Genomic DNA, 19,855 nt, shown 5'->3' on the forward strand with positions numbered 1-19,855 from the left:
CGGGGCGGCCCCTTCCCCTCCCCGAGGGCCCGCCCGTGGCCCACACGGAAGCTCTACGTCGGCAAACCACGGCTGTGCCGCCGCAGGTCGACGGAACCTGCTGCTCGCCCCGGAGCCCACCCTCCCCCCGCGGGCGGGTCCGAAGCACCAAAAACGCAGCGGGGCATCGCGGCAGCAAAATAGAGGGACCTAATGTTCCCTCGCTCATTAGCGGGCTCGTCCGGGATTTGAACCCGGGACCTCTCGCACCCGAAGCGAGAATCATACCCCTAGACCAACGAGCCGCTCTCTGTTGTGTGCTTCCTAGCTGAGAACTTCACTCATTTCCCACATCCTCCCGCCTGCTGCCAGCTATGGCCTGCCAGTATCTTCGTGGGCCTGCCCTTCTCCCCCCTTGCTAGACTGCCAGTGGTTCTGCCCACCGCTTCGAAAGACACTAATCCTGCCCTTAGCAGCGGAGGCTGCTGTCATTTCCCCTTTCCCGCCGCTTCGCCCGGGCAACCCGTGCCATCGCCCTTCCCCCGACCCTCCGGCTCCGCTTGGTAGAGACGTTCCCGAGCCCCCGTGGGGGGGAGCTGCGGCCCAGCCTGCGCTTCCCTGTGCAGGCACCACTCCCTCACCCTTCCCGGGGCGGGGAGGGAGGAACGGCGCCCCCCACCCCGCTTCGGGCAGCCACGGGCAGCTGGGCTCGAGGCTGGGCGAGCTCATTCTCAGCGGAGTGGAAGGGGAGATATGGGAACCACCCCCTCCCCCGCCGAATGGCTTTGGTTTATCCCGGCCCGCGCTTTTTCGAGCCGTTGGGCGCTGCGCCCCCTGGAGGTGCCGCTCTTCTCAGGGAGCGGGCGGAACGACAGACAGACAGGGCTGTCCTTCCCGCGCAACCCTCCCGCCCTGCGGGGTTGCGTGTGGAGGGCACGCACGCAGCTGTGTGTGCAAATGTGTGCGAATCCTCTCATGGCAGTCCCCAAAGTGGGTGAGGTGAGGACCTGGGGGGTGGCCTGGCCTGTTCGGTGCACTCGGCGCTTCCCTTTGATCAAGTGGCCCCAGGAGTGGCGGTTGGGGCTGCAAGGGTTTAACTAAGGGTCTTGCGCTTCTGGGAAAGGTGCCTCAGCATTGGGTGTGTGTTTCTTGTGCTTTGGGGCCAGAGAAGCTAGTGGTGTTCTGTTTGATTTGTGAAGCCACTTCACGGTGCTACTTTGGCTCCAGTTTGTCCCTGATGTGCCATATCCTGCTAATGCTTCCTTCACCCTCAAGCTTTCCCTTTGTGTTGCCACAACTCTTCCTCAGCCTCCCTCGCATCCCAGATTCTTAAAAAAACCCTGTTCTTCCCATCAGTAATTGCTCTCAGTCCTTACCCATCCAACACTTCCTTGTGGCTCACACTACAGTTTAAACACAATCCAATAAAAAACAAACAAAAAACCTCAACGCCCCCCGCCCCCCAACCAATAAAGCAACAACATCCCAGCCAAACACAGCTCCAACAGTCTCCTTGCTCTTGTGCTTCCTTCCTTCCTCCACTTTATTCTTGCTCTGTTTTCTGTTTTCCATCCTTCTCCCCCCCCCCCCCTTTAAGGGTTTTCTGGCTTGTAAGGTTTGTGCTTTTTTACTTCTTTTTTTTTTTAATCTTTCAGGCACCATCCACATAAGAGGAATTGCATCAACTCTGTCAGATTTTTCTTGACTAGGGCATTTTCCTGTAAAGACTGTCAGTGTCCTTCCGCCTGACATTATACATGCCCACCTCGGGGCTTTGACAGGTACGCATGGGTCTGCATAGGTGTCCCCACCCTGTACATCAAGCCATGCTGTGGCCTACATTTCAGTCAAAACTTTTTGACTCTGTACACCTTGTGGATATAAGACCACGCTGCCCAAGCCGACGTTTCCAGGTAGTATGGATGGGGTGTCACTTAAAAGAATGGAGGGACAATTGCTAACCTAAAGATATGTAAATCCTTTAGGTTCGTCTGCTCATATAACAAAGGTAAGAGTGACTTGCAAAACATGTAATCAAGAAGTATAGACACTACTGACCTTGCAGCTTTAGACATTTTGAAGCCCGCACAGGTCTTGCTTTAGCACGTATCTCAAGACTGTTGGGTAAACTGTCCTTTAGCTGAATGTTGCTTATTATACGCTAAAGGGATTATGTAATGCAATATGCAAATGTCTAGCCAATTGGCTTTTTAGGGTATGAACACAGTGATAAGATTTCATATGTAATGCCTTTTACTTTTCTTGCTGGCATCCTGGCTTTATTCCAGCATCCAGACTTGCACAACTCTGTAATAAATATCTTGTGTCTGTGTGCTAAATTTGGCTCATTTGTATGCACACCAGGTGACAGAACCCTGCTTTTGGGACAACACTGAGTCTTGTATAAAATTGCTCTCACTTGGCGTGCAGGTGGGGCATGGTTTGTGCACTGCCTGAGTGAGCATCACCCCTAGAGGGGTGTGTGGGTGTCTCCAGCTGAGGAACTGGCGTCTTTATTCCTGCAACTTATAAATCCATCAAGGATGAAGGTGGTGATGCAACTTCTGGCACAGAAAGTCTCTAAACTGTTGACTGCCAGAAACCCGGAGATCTCACAGGAAGGATCACTGTGTGTTGCCTTGGGTTTCTTATGCTTCCCCTGCACAAGGATGCTACTGGAGAAACGGCACTAGGCTAGATGGCTTTGCTTTCTTCTGTTCCTACACACCCTCAGCACTGGGGCAGGGAGCGTGGCAGTCTCCAGTGTCACTGCTTGCCCCAGAGAACACCTTCCATTGAGGATTAAGGACATTGCTGTTCCCCAAAAGTAAAAAAACAAAACACAAATTAAATTAAAATTTAGTGTTAAACTGTCCAATGGCAGTGGAAATCCCACCCCTATTTCTCCTGCTGCTACCAGCTCTCTCCATCCTTCCTCAGGCTCCTTCATCTCCCCAGGAGGAAACACATGGACTTTGGATTGCTTTAATTTTATTCCACCATTTATTTCTTCTGTTTTTCCCTTGGATTTCCATTCCACTGCTCGGGACACACATACTCATTCTCTAAACAGGCACACATATATCTATATATACAGTAAGGCACAATCACTCACATCCAGGTGGGACACTCTGCTGAGAGAAGCAGCAGGATACAGCAGATGATTGCAGCCTGCCCTGGAATACAAGCTCTAACAAACAGATTAAAATGGATTCAAAGGCAACAATGCTCCATAACATGGCTTGAAAGGATGTGTTTGCCAACAAGCCCATGCTACGCAGGAGGGTCAACGTTGCTGGTTCTCAGCAAGTGAGACTTCGGTGCTCTCACGTAGGAAAAAGAAAGGAAAGGGCACAGAGCTGCTTCTTTCCTCATGATTTTAGAGCTGGTGAACAGAAAGGGGATATCGCTCAGAACCATTGGGTTTGTAACACTGCTGTGTGGCAGAGCCCATTCGAGGATGGATGTGGGCTGTGTTGTTTGAAATGCTCATGCCTGTCCAGAGAAACAGGGCCAACCCAAGCCTCCAGCTCTGCTCAGTTTAACGTTTGTTAGGAGAAGCTTTGTGATGGATGAAGAGGAGCTGGCTGCTTCTGCCCTTGGTCTTTGTAGCTGTGTCTGTTTGGCTTGGTATTAGGTGGCTGGTGGCAGGTTCAAGCACTGGCCCCTGACAGTTCACAGCAACAACAGCTAGCTGACTCCTTGGCTCAGCTTTTGACAAGTCTGGCTCACTGTCTCCAGTGAGCCCAGACTTGTCCACAGCTCCACATCATGCTGTGGACATGAGCTCCATGGCCTTGAGCCAGAGCAGCTTTTTATTCAGTATTTCAGATACAGCTTCTAGCACTACTGTCAGGAAACTGGTCAGGTGAGGGTCTGTTATCTATCTTTCCTTGAATAATTTATTTCTTGGAGGCAACAAATACTCTCCAGATGTAAAAGCTTTTTTCACTTAGCAACTGCCAGACCTATGACTTAACTAGTACTCCAAGAGCGAATGCAAATCTAGTACAGTGCCTAAGTACTTAAGAGGGACTGGCTATCTGACCTTCACCAATTCATACTCGTCAGGCTATATGACTGGAAACTCAGCCATCTAGGACCTCTTCTTTGACCTACATAAAATCAATCAGCTGTTTCCAGTAAGCCAGGATGCTTTCTATCACAAGTGGCGCTTGGTGGCCACACACTGGAAGTTTCAAAAGAGAATCAAAAGACTGGATAGGGTCTGGAAGTGAGAAAGACTGACAGACAGGTGGCCCTTCTAAATCTGGACTAGAGCCCAACACTGGATAAGAAAACTTGCCCTGTTGACTTACCCAGCCCATCTTTTCTGTGCATGAAATGTATTGGTTGTTAATTTCTACCAGCACTAAAAACACCCCAAAACTGGAGCACATAGAAAATTGCCTACCACAGCTGGTTGTTTCACAGATCAGCGAGCTCAACCCCCACTTCAAGGGATTTTATCCTTTATGAACAATATCCTAAGAGTTTTCCCTGTGTTCAGGGTTCACATTGTCTGCCATACAGCATATATGGAGAAAACATACTTTTTCCTACTGTTACAACATTATTTACTGAAATTTGAAAACCCAAAATATTTCAAAAGAAGCTACCAAAAAGGCACCATACATGTATGTATGTAACTGATGAACTTCATCTAAGACCAATGCAGGGAAGGAGAAAAAGACATTTTGGAGCAGGATGAAGGAGCAGAGGGCCCAGCAGTGGTGGTGACTGTTGGCTCCAGGACAGCACATATCAGGTCTCTCAGTCCCCAAATAGCACCAAACAACATCAGCCAACACCTCAGTTTTGAACTCTGAAGCGATTTCAAGCCAGTCTCTTGTTCCGACTGTCCAGAATATGATGGTGCAAAGCAGAGAGCCAGCGAGTGGCTGCTCAGCTCCAGGATGAGTCTGGATCTCAGGGAATATCCGTATTCTGCTCCTCTCCTGTCACTGAAGGTTTTCCAGTAGCTTCCACCTTGGTTGGGTTAGATGGCTCCTATTCACATGTCTCCTGTGCCCTGATTGGGTATGCCTTTTTGAGAGGGGAAAAGTAAGGAAATTATGGAAAATAATAATGTGAATACAAGTAAGTACAGTGCTGGGGCTGCTACTTTGGTAGTTTACATGCTCAGAGGCATAGGCAAGCTGCAGCTTGAGCACCACCCTCCTTCCTTCAGTCGCTCCTTGCCAAAGCAATGAGGCATATGAAGAGGGGACAGGTAGTTGAGGCAGAAAGAGACTACCTGTGTGGCTACATTATCAGTGATTAGAGAACACGTAAGAAGCTACATGGAACAAGCCCTGCTTTAGCCAGTGGAAATCCTCTTTTATTTCAAGTGTCAGAGTGTTTCAAGTGTTTGTGTGATGCCAGGACTGACCAAGAAACTGATATGTGTGCAAACACTATCCTTGCTGGCAAAGCTAACAAGCTACATACATAGAGAGAGAATATATATGTGTGCATGTATATATACAATGTGTGCACATATATGCATAAAAACATGTATATGTAAGGAAGCATATTGAGATAGTGTATACATGGTTACTGCTATGGAAAGGTGCTTCTTGTTGTAAGCACTTCCAAATTGCATTCAAAACAGCAGTTAAGCAGGGTGCCTGGTGAGCAGAGCCTCTCCGTTTCACTGAAGTCTGTATTGGCTTTGCTTCTTTTCCACCCCTCTCTCTGTACCACCACCCAGGGCTGGTTGTTTCAAATACCCTGCCTTGCAGTCTCTGCAGCCCAGAAATTTCATACTCTTGACATGTGGGGAGCAGCAGAAATACTGGCATGTTTTGTCATAGTTTCCATGTTCATTAGGAGGCAAAACCCCCAGGTATTTTAGGAGTCGTCCATGCTGACCCATCTTACCTGTACTTCACGGTTACGCTGTGTTCTGGTCCTGTGTGGCTGACACTGAAGCCTCCTCACTGGCAGTCCCTAAGTCCACTGCATCTTGCAGTGGCTCAGGTGCCAATGGCGTTTCTTCAATGTCTGATGTTCTCACTGTGCTCTCACCAGTCTCCTTTGCTTCAGCTTCAGCTTCTTCCTTCGCCTTGTCCTCCCTCTCTTGTTCACAGGCAGTGCCTTGCTGCTCTTCTCCCTGGGGACCCTCACACACCTTCTCCTCCTTGTCTCCAGAGGGAGGCTGGGCAGAGTTCTCTTCCCCTGGGACACCATGACACACCTTATCCTCTTTTGTGTCCCCTGTGTTACTCTTGCAAGGGGTCATTTCCTCTGCCTGTTTTCCCCCTTTTTCTTCATCTTCTGATCTGCTTGATCCTTTCCTTGATGCGGGTTTCTCATCAGACCCCATCTGTTTCTTTTGCTCTTTGCTCCCTGTTTCTGCCTCCTCTGTCTTCCCCTTGGGCCCAAACACCTCATCCCCATCTTCCTTGGCACCATTTTCTGGAGAGGAGATGTTTACCCCTAAATCTTCCCCGTCTCCATACTCGGACAGAGATCTTCGGAACCTCCTGGAGGGAGGCCTGCGCTTTATCGATCCCCGCGTCCGCACCTTGAAGGCAGGAAAAGCAGACATTAAGCAGTCAAGAGAGTGGTACAAGAAAGCAACAAAGCACAACAGAAGAAAATACCATGGCAAGCTTGATTGCCATGCCCATGGCTTCACTTTTCTTGCTCTGCTATAAAGAGACAAGGACTCCTACCCATGAGAAACTACTTAAAAGCACAAGCAAATCCCTAGTATACGCCTCCTTTCCCTCTGTAAAGCTGGTGCTGGAGGTCATTGTCTCAATTTAAAATATGGGTCCCTGTCCAAGTTAGACCCTAACTCAGGGATGCTGCATTCATTATGCAGATGCTGCTGACTTTGGATGTCTTGGCCTTTTCTACCTTTGGCAGTTTAGTGATTGACGAAGGAGTCTGCCCTCCAGCTGAGGATGGTGAATGCAGGTTAGAGCTCTCCATCTAAGTGCCATGCACTCTGTGGGACACTCGGCAAACCCTTGTCTCTGTGCGGCTCTCTAAACTGTGCCTCAGCCAACATGGACATTTTCTGGCACGTGGCACCACCTCCTCACAGTACTCCCTGCCCAGCTATGCACCACTCTATGACTGCTGAGCTGAAATGACTGCATCTTGCTGCTGCATCCCTTCCCTTTACCATTATTGGGCCAGGAAGGCTCCTGGAGCTGCTGGACCACGAAGATCCGTTTGCAGGTGTGCAGAGAGAAGGCTTCACAGAGCTACACTGAAAGGCTGTTTTGAACCTGGCGCATTAGTCTCCTCCCTTGGCTACAAATGCACACTGTTATGGCAGGACTGAGGGCTACAGCATCCTCTTCCTCTTCGCCCCCAAGCAATAAGCAAGCCTCATCCTGCTGTGACACAGAAATCCTAGCCCACACCCTACCTTGTTGTAGAATTGCAGCTGAGTGCCTTCTGGGGGTTGATCAAAGCTGACCGGTGTCTCGCTCACTTCACTGGGCTGGGACTGAATCCCTGGGCTGCTGGGTGTTGAGGGAGGTGTGCTGAATGGGGAGACCAGGGCTTTCAGACCAGGGCTTTTGGGAGATGCTCCCGGCAACAGAGCAGCAGGAGCAAAAGCCAGATTGGCCTGCAAAGAAAAATCCCTGTCATGTGCGTGCATCACACCAGCACGTACTCCATGTGGTAACCACATGGAGGAACCCTTGCTCTTGCCATGGGAGCTGCCGCATCTCTCAGCTGTCACAACCCACATTCCATCTGGTTATGGGTCTCTCCTGGTGACACTGTCAACAAACAAGTCTGGGCAGAGAAGTTATGACTGGACATTTGCCCTTCCCCAGCAGCTGGATCTCAGGATGTGTCCTTTTGTCATCCTGAGGCCTTTTGGGATTTTCCAGTGACCCAGCCAAGCCAGCATAGTCTACAGTGGCTGAGCCAGAAGGAAGTCTTAACAAGCAGCCAGGAATCACTTTGAGATTTAAACCAATCCTGTGTGTGCCCAAGCAGGCCTCACATTGTCAAGCATGGTCTGCAGGTCTTTTAAATGATCTGCACAGTTGTGAGAAGCAAGAAGACCATGGAAAGAAGTGAATTCGTGATTAACTGTGGCAAAATATTTCCTGCTGGCTTTTCACTAAGAAGCTCTGGTAGTCAAATGTCCTTGGCTGCATTAAGAGGGACAGTGCTATGAATAGGCTTATGTTGTGTCAGGGCAGCCAGGAGGCGTCGTGCTCTGGAGCCACACGTGCTGCCACGAGAGGCAGCTGGCAGCAGCAGGAAACTATATCTACAGGCTATCAAGTGCTGGGCTGCCCTCAGCGGCATGAATCAGGTGCCGCTGTAAGATACACAAAGGCAAGAAGCATGGGGTGTGTTTGTGTGTAACTGGGGGAATCGAGGCGGGGGAAGCAGGGAGCTTCTGGGCACGTACAGAGGTGGCCAGAGCCCGGAGCGCACTTGGCCACTGCCAGGATTTCAGCTGCTGTGCTCAAGGCCAGCTCCCCAATAGAGTGCAAATGACTCCGTTTGATTTAGACTGCTGCAAATAAAGAGCTGGAAGACACTTCAGCTGGGGTTTCCCCCACTTTCCCCCCACTTTCTCTCGTGAGCTGCATTTAAACTGAGGGTCCTGCCTCTGCTCCCTACCTGAGCTGTGCTGCTGCCATGCCCATGCCCAGCCATGGACCCCGCAGAGCCAACTGATCTTGACTCATGCACTGACCCGCCTATGGATGTATTGGAGGATCACTGGACTGCTTCTGACACTGGTTACCATCACCAGACTTGCTCTGCCTTCCTTGTTTGTGTATTGTGGGACTGGGCCCTGGTTGGTGGAGCCCTGCTTACCTCACAGTCACCCTTGGCTCCTGCATTCCCTTCCCCTGTGGCTGCTCCACAAGGACAGTAGCCATGGCAAATGCCAATCAGTTTTAATTTGCTGGGGCAGCCAGGTGGGCTCTTTCAGGACCTACCTGCAGCTTTTCAATCATGGGAGAGCTTTTCACCTTGACCTTGGGAACGGGGCAAGCATTTGGAGACCGCTTCTGCAAAACAAAATGAAACACGAGAAGGTCACAATATAGTAGGTGAAAAAAAGGAAATAAAATGAAGGCAGAAACCTTGGAAGAGAGAAGCAGAACATGCTCGTAAGAGAAAAAATGAACCCTCATATAGCGTCTTCACAAAAAAGTTTGATTTCTTTTTTCCTGAACCTGCTCCCCTTTTATTATCTAGCCATCCTAGGGCTCTATATACATGCATCTTTCCTCTGGGAGAAGAGGTGATTGTCAGCTTTCTGGCTGAAGTATCTGAGTTAGGTGATGTGTGATGGCTGTGTTGCTACATGGCCTTCACTATGGTTTCTAACCTATGACACAATTTTCTCTGGTATTATTTCAGGACCAGACAGATTAAAATTCTACCTGTTAAAGGGTACAAGCCTTAATGTTGGCAAACATTGTGAATTTTTTGTGACGGGAAAGACTTTCTGCCACCACTTGACTAATAGAGTTAAAGGGTACCCAATTAGTAAGGGCAGGAAAGGCACACATGACCGGAAAGGTAGAGCTAGGAAAGGCTGAAAACAGTTTGAGAAAGGGAGAGCATTTCTTTGAGAAGAGGCATATTGCTTTTTTGAGGTCCAAAGGAAATTGAAAGAACCTAAGATTTTAAAGCTTGTGCTCCTTTGGCATGGAGGCAGCAAGAACCTGGAGCTGTCAGAAAAGAAGGACAAAGAACCACATCCTTGTTAAGGGCAGGTGACAATGCAACATTTGTAGGTAGAGCTTGTACCCTGAAATACAGGAGGACAGAAATGACTGGAAAGGGCCCGAGCAATAATTTTGGTAAGTAGCAGCCAGCTTATTGGGACCTGCTCATTCAAGAATACTGTATGGAAGACACCTCAGGACAATATTCTGTGAGTATCGCTGACAAACCCTCTCTTCACTCTGGGTTAATTATTCCCTTTTTCTGAAGAATAAAAAATCTCCAGAGCGTAACTATTATGCCATTATACTCAGACCTCTAGAGCTCATCTGAAGGCAACAAACAGCATGGGTGCTCCCTGTGCTAAGCGCTGTTCAAATCTAATAAATGCCAGCAGTTCCTGCTTCGAAATGCTTGAAAGGTGGCAACTGGGTGGATCCATCAGTGCTCTAAAAGGTAAAAACAAAAGCAGTATAAACAGGGTGTGTGTCTGTGCTATGGGAGTGTGAAAGATCATGGAGCTGACTCCGAGTCAGTACATGTCTGTGAACAGGGGAAGAAGGTTTGATGCTGTATGACTGATATGTTTTGTTGCATAGCCTGACTTCTCTGCTACCTCCAAGCTCATGTCTCAGGAGAGAACAAGTTGCAGAGAGGAGAGACCTTGTTCTATTAAATTGATACTCACTTGCTCATCATTGTCACTTGTCTCAGTTTTGTGGGAATACAATGGAAGGGAGCATGGTGGTTTCCTCCGAGTTGGCTTATGTGGTGGTACCTAAAACAAGAAAAGAACCAAAAAGGCAGCAGCGAAATCAGTTTTTGGTTTGGTTTGGTTTTGTTTTTAAAGGAAGTGAAATTCAAGTATCAAAGGGCATGGACTGTAACTGATATGCATGGATAGGAGGGCTCAGCTTGCCTAAAGGAGACATTCAAAGGCACCACGAGATATTAGCACAGGGGCATGTGGACAGCATGCTAGGTGTGCTTGTGGTACCTTGAGACTAGTCCTAGTGTTAGGAAAGTAGTCTATATCTCTTTCCACAGCATGAAACACAAGACTTAAGGCTTTGTGCAAAGGATGCTCTTCTAAGCTGTGGAGGGTGCAGAAGCTTTCCCAGAAGCTTCATCCTCAAACCATCCTGCTGGAAACCGCCTCACACTGGAATAGCTTGTTATTGTTCTCTTTCCTGTCTTATTACCAGGATTTTCTTTCAATGAGTCTCAGCTGCCTACCTGCTTCACGATTTTCCTATTTTCCTATCTTGTATTTTAGGGACAAAAAGGGAAATTACAGCTTTTCCAACATGTCCTACAGCCCCATTTGTTTCTCTCTAATGAAGAAGAGCAGCTCGCAGAGAGAAGGCCTCAGCTGTAGCATTTAGGTTGACTAAGCAACAGATTCTCCAGGGGAGAAGGAACGAGGCAAGTTAATGGCAGGGACACTGGTTCCCTCTGAGTGTCCTCGGGCTCTCAGACATACAGAGTGCTCACTAGTAAGGGAGAGACACATAGCACAACACCGATGGAGTTGCTCCTTCATAACTATTGCTCTGGTCTTGAAGGCAAGCTGTCTCTATTTTCATGCCAGGTTTGTAGTCTCCTGACAAGCTGTTAACACATTTCTTGTGTGTTAACACACAAATTACTTGGATAATATTGTGGATCTTGGATAATATCCACAATATAATATTCTCATAACTTTGTTACCTTCTAACAGGCAGGCATGTGAAAAGTTGGATTATGGTATCTCTATCCTCTATAGAGTTCACCATCTTTGAGAACCTGTAGACTTGACATCAATTTCTGGTGGTGCTGCACCCAGCTACCGCAATGCTGTGTCTCTTATTCTTATGTCATACTAGGAAGCAATAACATAGTGTCTTATTGAAACCCCACCAGTTTGCAACCATGTAATATTGTGCTGTGCCACAGTGTATGTATCAGAAGTTTCCTGGCTCATAGGTTCCCCTTTGCTGGCATGGGTCAAGCAAGGGTTAAATACCATCCACTCAGCCACTAATTTGAAGCCAGCTTGAGAAAGCCAGTGGAGAAGCACAGATGGCTTGAAGAGAAAAGACAGGAAACTTTGTCCTTCTCTGTCTCTGGAGAAAATCAGCTCCCCCTGACTGTGAGGCCCCTCCACACTGCCTTGGCTTGGGAGCAGCAGAGGTCTCCAGATAACACCCGAGAGGTCTGGGAACTTGCTGCCTTCTTAAGGGTGAGGGACTTCGTGCATTTAAATCCCATACCTTAAAAAGAGGAAATGACTGTAATAGGACAGACAGGGCTGCATGATGGTGACTAGAGGGGAAAAGAAAAAAAAAGGTGTGCTGAAATCAGCTGAGCAGCAGAAGGAAGCGGTTCAGTTTTAAAAGGGCACCCACTGACTGGAGGAGCACTCACCAGTAAACATTTATGCTTCTCAAAGGGTGCACTATGATATAGGAGGCTCTCCTAAAATGCCAGCCTCCATCCATAAACACTCTAACTTTCCTTTCTTCCTAAGAGAGCTATTCTAGTGTTTTGCTTATCTGGTGAAAGACAGTTTGTGAGGCAATGCTCGGCATAGTGGGCTTGCAATAAATAAAGTTTCAGTATGATAGAGACAGACCCCAGAGTCTGAAGTGTCATTTGGAAGATGTAACAAAGGCAAGTAAAGAGACAGTTTTCTCTCAAACCCATTCAAAAGGCAGTACCTGAAGGAAACCTTCTCCTTTTGTGAACCAGGTGCTGCTGACCTGCGGAATGTATAGTTTGTGTTCTTTTTCCATGGCTCAATATTAGCTATTTCATCATTCATTGTTGTCCTCTGCTCACAAAAGTTAGCTCAAATGGTACATACATTGCTGTCTGCTACTGCTAGGGATACATGTGCACCTTGCCAGGCTTTACAGTGTCTCAGGTACAGTGTGTAGCTGTCCTGAGGTACGGCTCTACCAAAATACTCATCCACAAGCCAGCAGTGCACGGAAGATACTGTCATAGTTTGCATTGTACTAGGAGACAAATCCTTTGTGAAGATTAAAAATCAAGGTGGATTCATGCTCAGGTCACTGGTGCTCCAACTTCTACATTTCCTACTCAATTGCCTGCTGGTGGCTGCAGAGCTCCTTACCTCTTTTCCGGTGATATTGGCTGCTTGCTCTTTGAATTTCCCTGCTAGCTGAGCCACTGAGGGTGATGCCGACTTGTCCACCTCTGAGTTGGTCTCTGCTGGCCTGTTCTGACAAATTGGAAACAACAAGTTATGAGCAAAGGCTGGGAAAAGCAAGCAGGCTATAGAGAAGCCTGCATATGTGTTATAAAGTTCAAGAGTAAACAAGGACTTAAAGCAGAGTTTCTCACATCTGGCATCAATCATCCCATCTGAGAGCAAGAAGTTTGGGAAGACAGGACCTAGCAGCATTTTCAAATATCCCAGGAAAGCAGTAATTCACGCAGAGCCTCTCAGCTCTAGCTGAAGATTCTATACTCAGTATTTTTGATTGGAAGAAAACTAAGTATTTCAAGCCAAGTGTCTGTTCCCAATCTTTTTCTCACAGTGAGCAAACGGAGCAGAGCAGTAAGGGATGTTCCCATACACCTTCTCAGCCCTTCCATCCCTTTTTTACTGCCCTGGTCACCAGTGCTCTTCCTTTTCCAGTTGTTCTGCTGCAAGGAGCCATTCCCTGTCCTTGCAGCAAGCCAGCATCTGCTTGGGGACGTCCCTGTGCTGTTCTGCTTTTTTGGCAGTGAAATACTCAGGCGGGTGGGGGAGAGGGAGGAAATACCAGGGCTGAGAGAAGGTTCCTCTCCCCTGGGTGGACAATAAGCTGAGAAGTGGGAGGCTTGTTGGAGACTGGATAGTGCAGCTCTTCCCACAGCACACAGCCCTAGAATCATCCCACATTTACCTTGTTTTCTTTACTATGCATATATCAAGCAATATGAGTAGAAAGCCTTGAAATCAAAGTCAATGAAAGGAGACCTTTGTTCTTCATCTCTAGTACCTGATGCAGGGAAAACCAAACCAGAGGATCTGAGAACAACTGAACAACAATCCTTGTTTTGTTAGAGGCAGAGACCTCAAAACAACAAAATAGGTTATGAACCATCAGCAAGGAACCTCATAACCTCTGCTTCCTGTACCACCACCATGAATGCATGACCAGCACCACATTTCTCACCCCTCTGCCTCAATACTCTTCTGCTTCTCGGTCATAAAGTGTCTCCAAAGGCCATTGCTAGAGGAATAAACTTTTGTTTCTCTGAAGGCTCCAGCAGAGCCCTTTCTTCTCCCTTTATGCTGCTCTGCCTGGGAGGGACCTGTTGTCTCATTAACACAAGCACTCCTTCAGCATCACTGGAGGTGAAAGGTCCTACAAACACCAATCTGGCCCACGTATGGACCATTTCCTTTGGGTGACCATGCTACAGGTGCTGGAGAAACAGCTGTGGAAACTTGGAATTGTATTAAAGAAGGAATTTCTTTAGACTCGTAGTTTCTAGATTAAAGGCAAATTGAAGAGGTTACAGTAAGGATCAGTTCAAGTCATGCCACAGCTTGGAGCAATCTCCAGTCTGAAATACCTGGTATTGAACAGCATGGCTAAGGCCCATGTACACTGTGGAAAAGGGCCTTTTCTATTTTCACAGAGCTATTGCTCCCAATAAATGGTATCTTCCCTTTCTCGAGCCCACAAGCCCCAGCAGATATCTGCTGTTCTCTGTTTCCAGGATCCTGACTACATCTCCCCCGTTAAACTTCCCATACACTTTAGACTAGCCTTCCTGCATCCAGCCATGAAAGCCGTATCAAGGCTGTCGCCTCTCAGTGTACTTCTAGCACCTTCCCCCCATTTTTTCAGCCTTCACTAGAGTAATTACAGGCAAGGGAAGCGGCAGATGAAGGGAACGGAAGAAACAGTGAGGTAAGCAGATCAGTGGGGCAACCTGCGGCACACAAAAAATGACAGCTGGGCTAAATGGGGAGGGAGAGCAGTTCCCAGCTGCAGGCTGGCTCTGTGTCCTGAGTGGAGGGCAGGCTGGAAAGAGGAGAGAGAAAAGAATGAACCTGGGGAAGGTGGGATGGATTGGGCGGCTTGGCTCAGCACACCAACCCCCGGGATAACTGGACATGGCAGAACGGACACCTAAACTGGGGACTTGATTGAGGCTGAGGAGCTGCAGGTTCTCAGTGTCTGTGGTGGAAGGTTTGTCTCCCTCGTAGTCCCTTTTTCCCCCAAGAGCTTCTTTCATAGCCCTTTCCCCTTACCGAGAAAAGACACTGCATTTCCTCTTGGCCTCTTTGACCACTTGTTTTGTGGTGGTTGTGTTTTTTCTTTTTTTTCTTTTTTTTTTTTTTTTTTGAGATGCAGTCGGAAAACACAGCTTGCTTTCTTTGGATGTCATCAAAGCTGTGAGGCTGGAATGATTCCATGCGTTTCTTGTTTTGCTGCTGGTAGCAGGCATTGATTGCAACGTGTCTCTCACCGGCGCAAAGCTCGCCAGCCAGGGCGCAGGAAGCAGTGAACATGCCATTCTAAGATTAGCACAAATTGCCCACGGGCTGTGTCCTCCCGAAACTGCCAGCTGCAGACTCTCCGATTACACTACGCGTTTTGCAACAGGAAAAGTCCTTTCTCAGATCCTTTCTGGCAATGACACTGCTGTCCTATATCCATCTTTTTCTACAGCTTTTTCCACACACCTCCCCCCCTGGCTTTTTTTTTCTCCAGCTGGTGCATCCTGCTCTATGTGTTGTAGTCATGGGAATGTGCCACACCAGGGCACTCAGGTACGTAAAGTTCCCTTCCTTGCAGTGCAAGGAGAACACCACCCCTCTGACTTCCAGGGGCTGGACTGGCAGTCTCCCTCCCATTGCAAGGAAGGTGGGAAGCCTCCCTTTCTCACTCTCACACCAGAGCATCCACCAGCCCTCAGCTCCTTCCACCACTAAGACAGGTGTCTAATTCTCTCAGCCCAGAGCTCAGTGCTGGCTCTGTCCTGCCCCGTGATGTTCCTCCAACCTCTCCCTTTCCTGGTCATTTTTCCTGTCCAGGTGTCATAACCCACCACTTTTCTGAATGATGAGGAGGAACAGCTCTGCTTTTTTGTCTTCTTTTTTTTTTCGGCAAAAAATGGTGAAATTACTCAGATGTGAATTTTGTGCTCTTTGCAGCCGACTGCTGATTCTTTTCAGAAGAGAAGCATTGTCAGCCTGCATGGGCTAAAACCAGCAAGCTAAAAGTAAGTCTGACTCACTCCAACAGTAATTTGGTGACTGCTGCTCTAGGGTCTTTTACTGTTCCATAAAAATAAGTGTCTAAGCATTGCCTAGTACGAAAAATGTCAGACAGAGCAGCAAAACAGGAATTGAATTATACCATCAACGTAAGCATGGAACTGTCTGCAGAACAGGAAGTGTAACTAGCAAGTTCTTTGTGAGGGGTTTCACTTTCCTCTTCCAAATAAGTTTACAAAATCAAGTAAATTCAAAGTAAATTCAAATATGTTTTTCAACTCTCTATTTCTTCATCTGTTTTTAAAATTGAACCTAGTCCCTTTGGCAGCACTGGAGAAGAAAGTTCTGCCTTTATTCATGGGTTAGGTACAGTCATGGCAATTCAAGCTTCCCATCAAAGTCTCTCTTTTGCTTCAGAGTCCTTGCCTCTGCTGTAAGAGCAAAACTGCCCACAGATCCTCGATTCTGCAGACTGCTGGGGGGGGAAGGAGTGAGGGGTGGCACTCTTTTTAGCAGCGATCCTCACTTCTCTCACGGGCTACCTGGTGGAAACACCACCAGGTCCCCATAGAAATGTCCCATGCCACCCCTGCTGTATCTTTTCAATGCAGCTGGGAAGCTCTCTGACCTGAGACACGTGGATCCTGTGGCACAGTCAGCTCTGCTGAGCACAGTCCAACTTCACTGGCCATTTAATGTGCCAGAAGATGCAAGGGCTGGTAAGGCTGCCAGATACAGGAGTAATGTCTCCCAGAGCAGACCGCTCAATACAGCAATGTCACTACCTTGCACAATGACATTTGCCAGCTCTGCTAGAGCCCACCATGGGCACCAGGTGAAAGAAGATGTGTGTTTGAGGCCCACAGAAAAGAGTTAGAGTCTGAAGAGTTTCTCTGTGCATCCCGTTTGGGTACTCACAAAGAGCTTTTCTTGAAGATCGTGGATTTGAGCTATAGGTGGGGAGTGTCAATGCAGACAATGAGTTTCTTATGAAATCAAAACTGCAAAGACTTGTGGGGAAAACTGGAAAGCCAGGGGTGGCTTTGAGGATGAATTGAAATGTCCTGCTGGGACTGGTGCAAAACTGGCTCAGACAGCACTCAGGTAGCAGTTTTGGTCATGATCCACACACTGACAACTGAAAGCTATCACAACTCCATCTCACAGAATTGGTATCCCACCAGTACTTTCACTGTCCATAGCATGCTACTGGAAATGCTAGTCAGAAAGGGTATCAGTGGGGGGTCAGAAGCAGATAATGAAGGAGAAGTTCAGGTTTGGATTTGTGCACCTGGTTTGGCTGATGAAAAGAGGAAAGGTCTATTAGCTGTCAAACAGAGGAGTGTTTCAGCTTAAACAGCACTTAAATACCAGCTGAATAACAGCAGTGATTTGTACTGCCCTACCCTCCTTCCCTCCCCTATGAATCCTCTGACGTGTCAGCTTTTACAGGTAAGATATTTTAGCCAGAAAGAGCACCTTTTATCCAAGATGCAAGTGCTCCACAGCACCTTGCAAGGCTGGAGTATTCAGCGGCTATAAAATCACTGACAGTTGCACAATTTTTGTTACTGGTCCTGTGTACCTCCCGTCCCATTCTCATGCAGCTGCATCTAGATGTAGTTTTGAGGTCAGTCCCTGACCTGCACATCCCTCCCATGCTTCTAAAGAGCTTTGCAGGAACAATTCCCTGCAGTCTGGTCTCACACCAGTTTGTTGTGCCAGCCATGGCTCTATACCCTGTGCTTGGACAAGCTCTGCAAAGCTTCTCCATGACTTTTTGGGTTGGGTTTTTTTGTTGTTGTTGCTGCACATGCCATCTAACTCACCAAAGGCAAATATGGCAAAAATAATGACAAATATAGTGTCAGAGGCAGACACAATCAGGCACCTGGGCCTCAGAGTTAGTGTCTTGATCACACAAACAGGATCCAAAAATAGTGATCCTTAACACCCAGCTCTCAACACTGCGCCACAAGAAGGCAGTTGCCAGTATGCTAGATGAAAACAAGAGAGAGTCAGTGCTTTCGGGGTGCAGTTTCATAAGGTCCTAGCTTTGGCAGAAAGACAGCTTGTGTTTCAAACTGCTCACTCTCCCTTGACCTTTCCTCCCTCCCCACCCCCCTCTCTTGTAGCCATGTGAGTTTGTGGGGCTGTGCTGTAAACTAGATCGCTGAAATGATCTGGGCTAAAAATACATCCCTTAACTCTTTACAAGGTTATTTTTAACCCAGATCATTTCAGCAATCAAGTTCGCAGCACAGCCCGACATGCGCTTGAGCTGCTGTGGCAGGAGGGGATGAAGGGGTGGCAGGAGCAGGGGTGAGCACTTCCCTTTACTGCTCTGGCCAAGGGCTGAGGAAACTGTATCTTTATGTGTCATCCCATTCAGAGGGCTGATATGACAGAAAAATCACATTTTTGCATGCCTGCTGGTAAAGGCTTTCCCAGTCTGTGGCACTGGTATTTCACCATGAGATCTGTTGCCTCCCACCTGAGGTGTAGCTGAGGGCAGGCTGTGAACTCAGGGAGGGCAGGCTGTAAACTCAGGGAGCGCACGCAAACCATCACAGGGAGCACGTTACTGGCCGCTGAGTGATTCAGAAGTTTCCATTAATCATCCACAAAAGCCCCACAAACACCATGTCAGAGATCTCCAGGAGCCCCACTTCAAGCAGCAGCAGCTGCATGGGTGGCTGGGGAGAGGGTTTTCCTCACTGCATGGCAGAGGCAAAGCTCTATAAAGCCTGTAGGACCTGCTCAGCTAAGGAAGGGATGGGGAGCACATCTGTGGGGAGGAAACTAAAGTAAACCATCATCACACTCTGCCTGTATGCCAGCAAGAAACTCTGGGAAGCAGTGTTGTGGTTTCTTTTGAAATTAAAGTGTCAACCCTTACCAAGGCAGCGGATTTCAGGAGGGAATGGAGCCACTTGCTGACTCCTTCTTCCCTGTCTGGCACAGCCCTGCGAAGGTAAGTGACCTGCTCTCATTGCAAAGCCTTCCCAGATGTGACTCCTGCCCCTCTCGTTTTTCAGTAAGGTAGATACAGGATTTGAGGAGCCAGCCAGTCACAGGCCTTGTCTGCATGGGAAAGCTTATACTATGTACACTGGGGTAATTCTCTCGGCTTGCGTGGGGAGCAGCGCAGCCTTAATCTGATAGAGGTGCCTGTTTTTCAGCATAACTGAGCTCATTTGCAAGCAGCTTGGCTGAAAAGAGCCGTTCTCAAACTTCTCAAATACCTGTTCCTGACTAGCAAAGCAACATATTGGGAATGACAGGTTAAGCTGCATGGGGGAACGTGCCTCCTTGCAGGGTTCCCTGGGAGCTGGAGGGGAGTCAATGTCTCCAACTCCTGCAGTGAGGTGCTGTAGCCTCTCACCTGACAAGACTGCCTTGCAGAGATAGGGTCTGATGACCTGGAGATGTCCTACTCGCTGGCAGATCAAGCAAGGGAGACATGATGACACTACTAGCTACTACCATACTGCCCCACCAATTTGGGATGACCGTTTCCATAGGCAAGAGCTAATCCCTTCTCCTTGCCTCACCTTCTATTCAACTGCTGAGGCCAGCTGGAGGCAAAAGGCCACCGAATATTCACATGGTACATCATCTAAGGCATGGTTCCTGTGTATTTGGAGAGGACATGAATTTACGCTTTGGAGAATGCATTACGAATGCATATCATTACCAGCCAAACATACCTGTGTGTCAGAACAGTCCTACCTTTTCAAAGCCCACAATAATATTCAATAATGATGCAAAACATAATAGTAATGTGTCTGCATGCATTGAAATAAAAAAATACTTCCTTCCGTTAAGAGTACCTTTGGTACCTGTTCTAAAGGCACTTGTCCAAAGAGGCCAGTCCACCAGCCTATCCTTTTCTATCCCAGGTTCATTTATTGTTCAAGCAAGATAACCTAAAGAAACCTGGAATGGGTCCCTGGGTATGGGTCTTAGCCTTAAAGC

At 48.0% G+C, this 19,855-nt stretch overlaps 1 protein-coding gene and 1 non-coding gene across 2 annotated transcripts in view; both read right to left on the reverse strand.

Moving 5' to 3' along the window:
* Positions 1-212: 212 nt before the first annotated feature.
* Positions 213-284, reverse strand: TRNAP-CGG (transfer RNA proline (anticodon CGG)). Its single transcript has one exon. It is a non-coding gene; the product is annotated as a tRNA-Pro (tRNA).
* Positions 285-2,963: 2,679 nt separating this feature from the next.
* Positions 2,964-19,855, reverse strand: part of RCSD1 (RCSD domain containing 1) — a 34,948-nt gene continuing 18,056 nt past the window's right edge. The window contains exons 2-7 of the mRNA XM_065852643.2: positions 12,770-12,877; positions 10,340-10,429; positions 8,916-8,987; positions 7,367-7,570; positions 5,863-6,508; positions 2,964-5,025 (exon numbers count right to left, since the gene is read on the reverse strand). Coding sequence (XP_065708715.2) covers positions 5,876-6,508; positions 7,367-7,570; positions 8,916-8,987; positions 10,340-10,429; positions 12,770-12,877 — 1,107 coding nt within the window. The 3' untranslated portion in view covers positions 2,964-5,025; positions 5,863-5,875. The remainder of the gene's footprint in view (positions 5,026-5,862; positions 6,509-7,366; positions 7,571-8,915; positions 8,988-10,339; positions 10,430-12,769; positions 12,878-19,855) is intronic.

Source organism: Patagioenas fasciata, chromosome 1 (genome assembly GCF_037038585.1).
Source record: "Patagioenas fasciata isolate bPatFas1 chromosome 1, bPatFas1.hap1, whole genome shotgun sequence".
NCBI lineage: Eukaryota > Metazoa > Chordata > Aves > Columbiformes > Columbidae > Patagioenas > Patagioenas fasciata.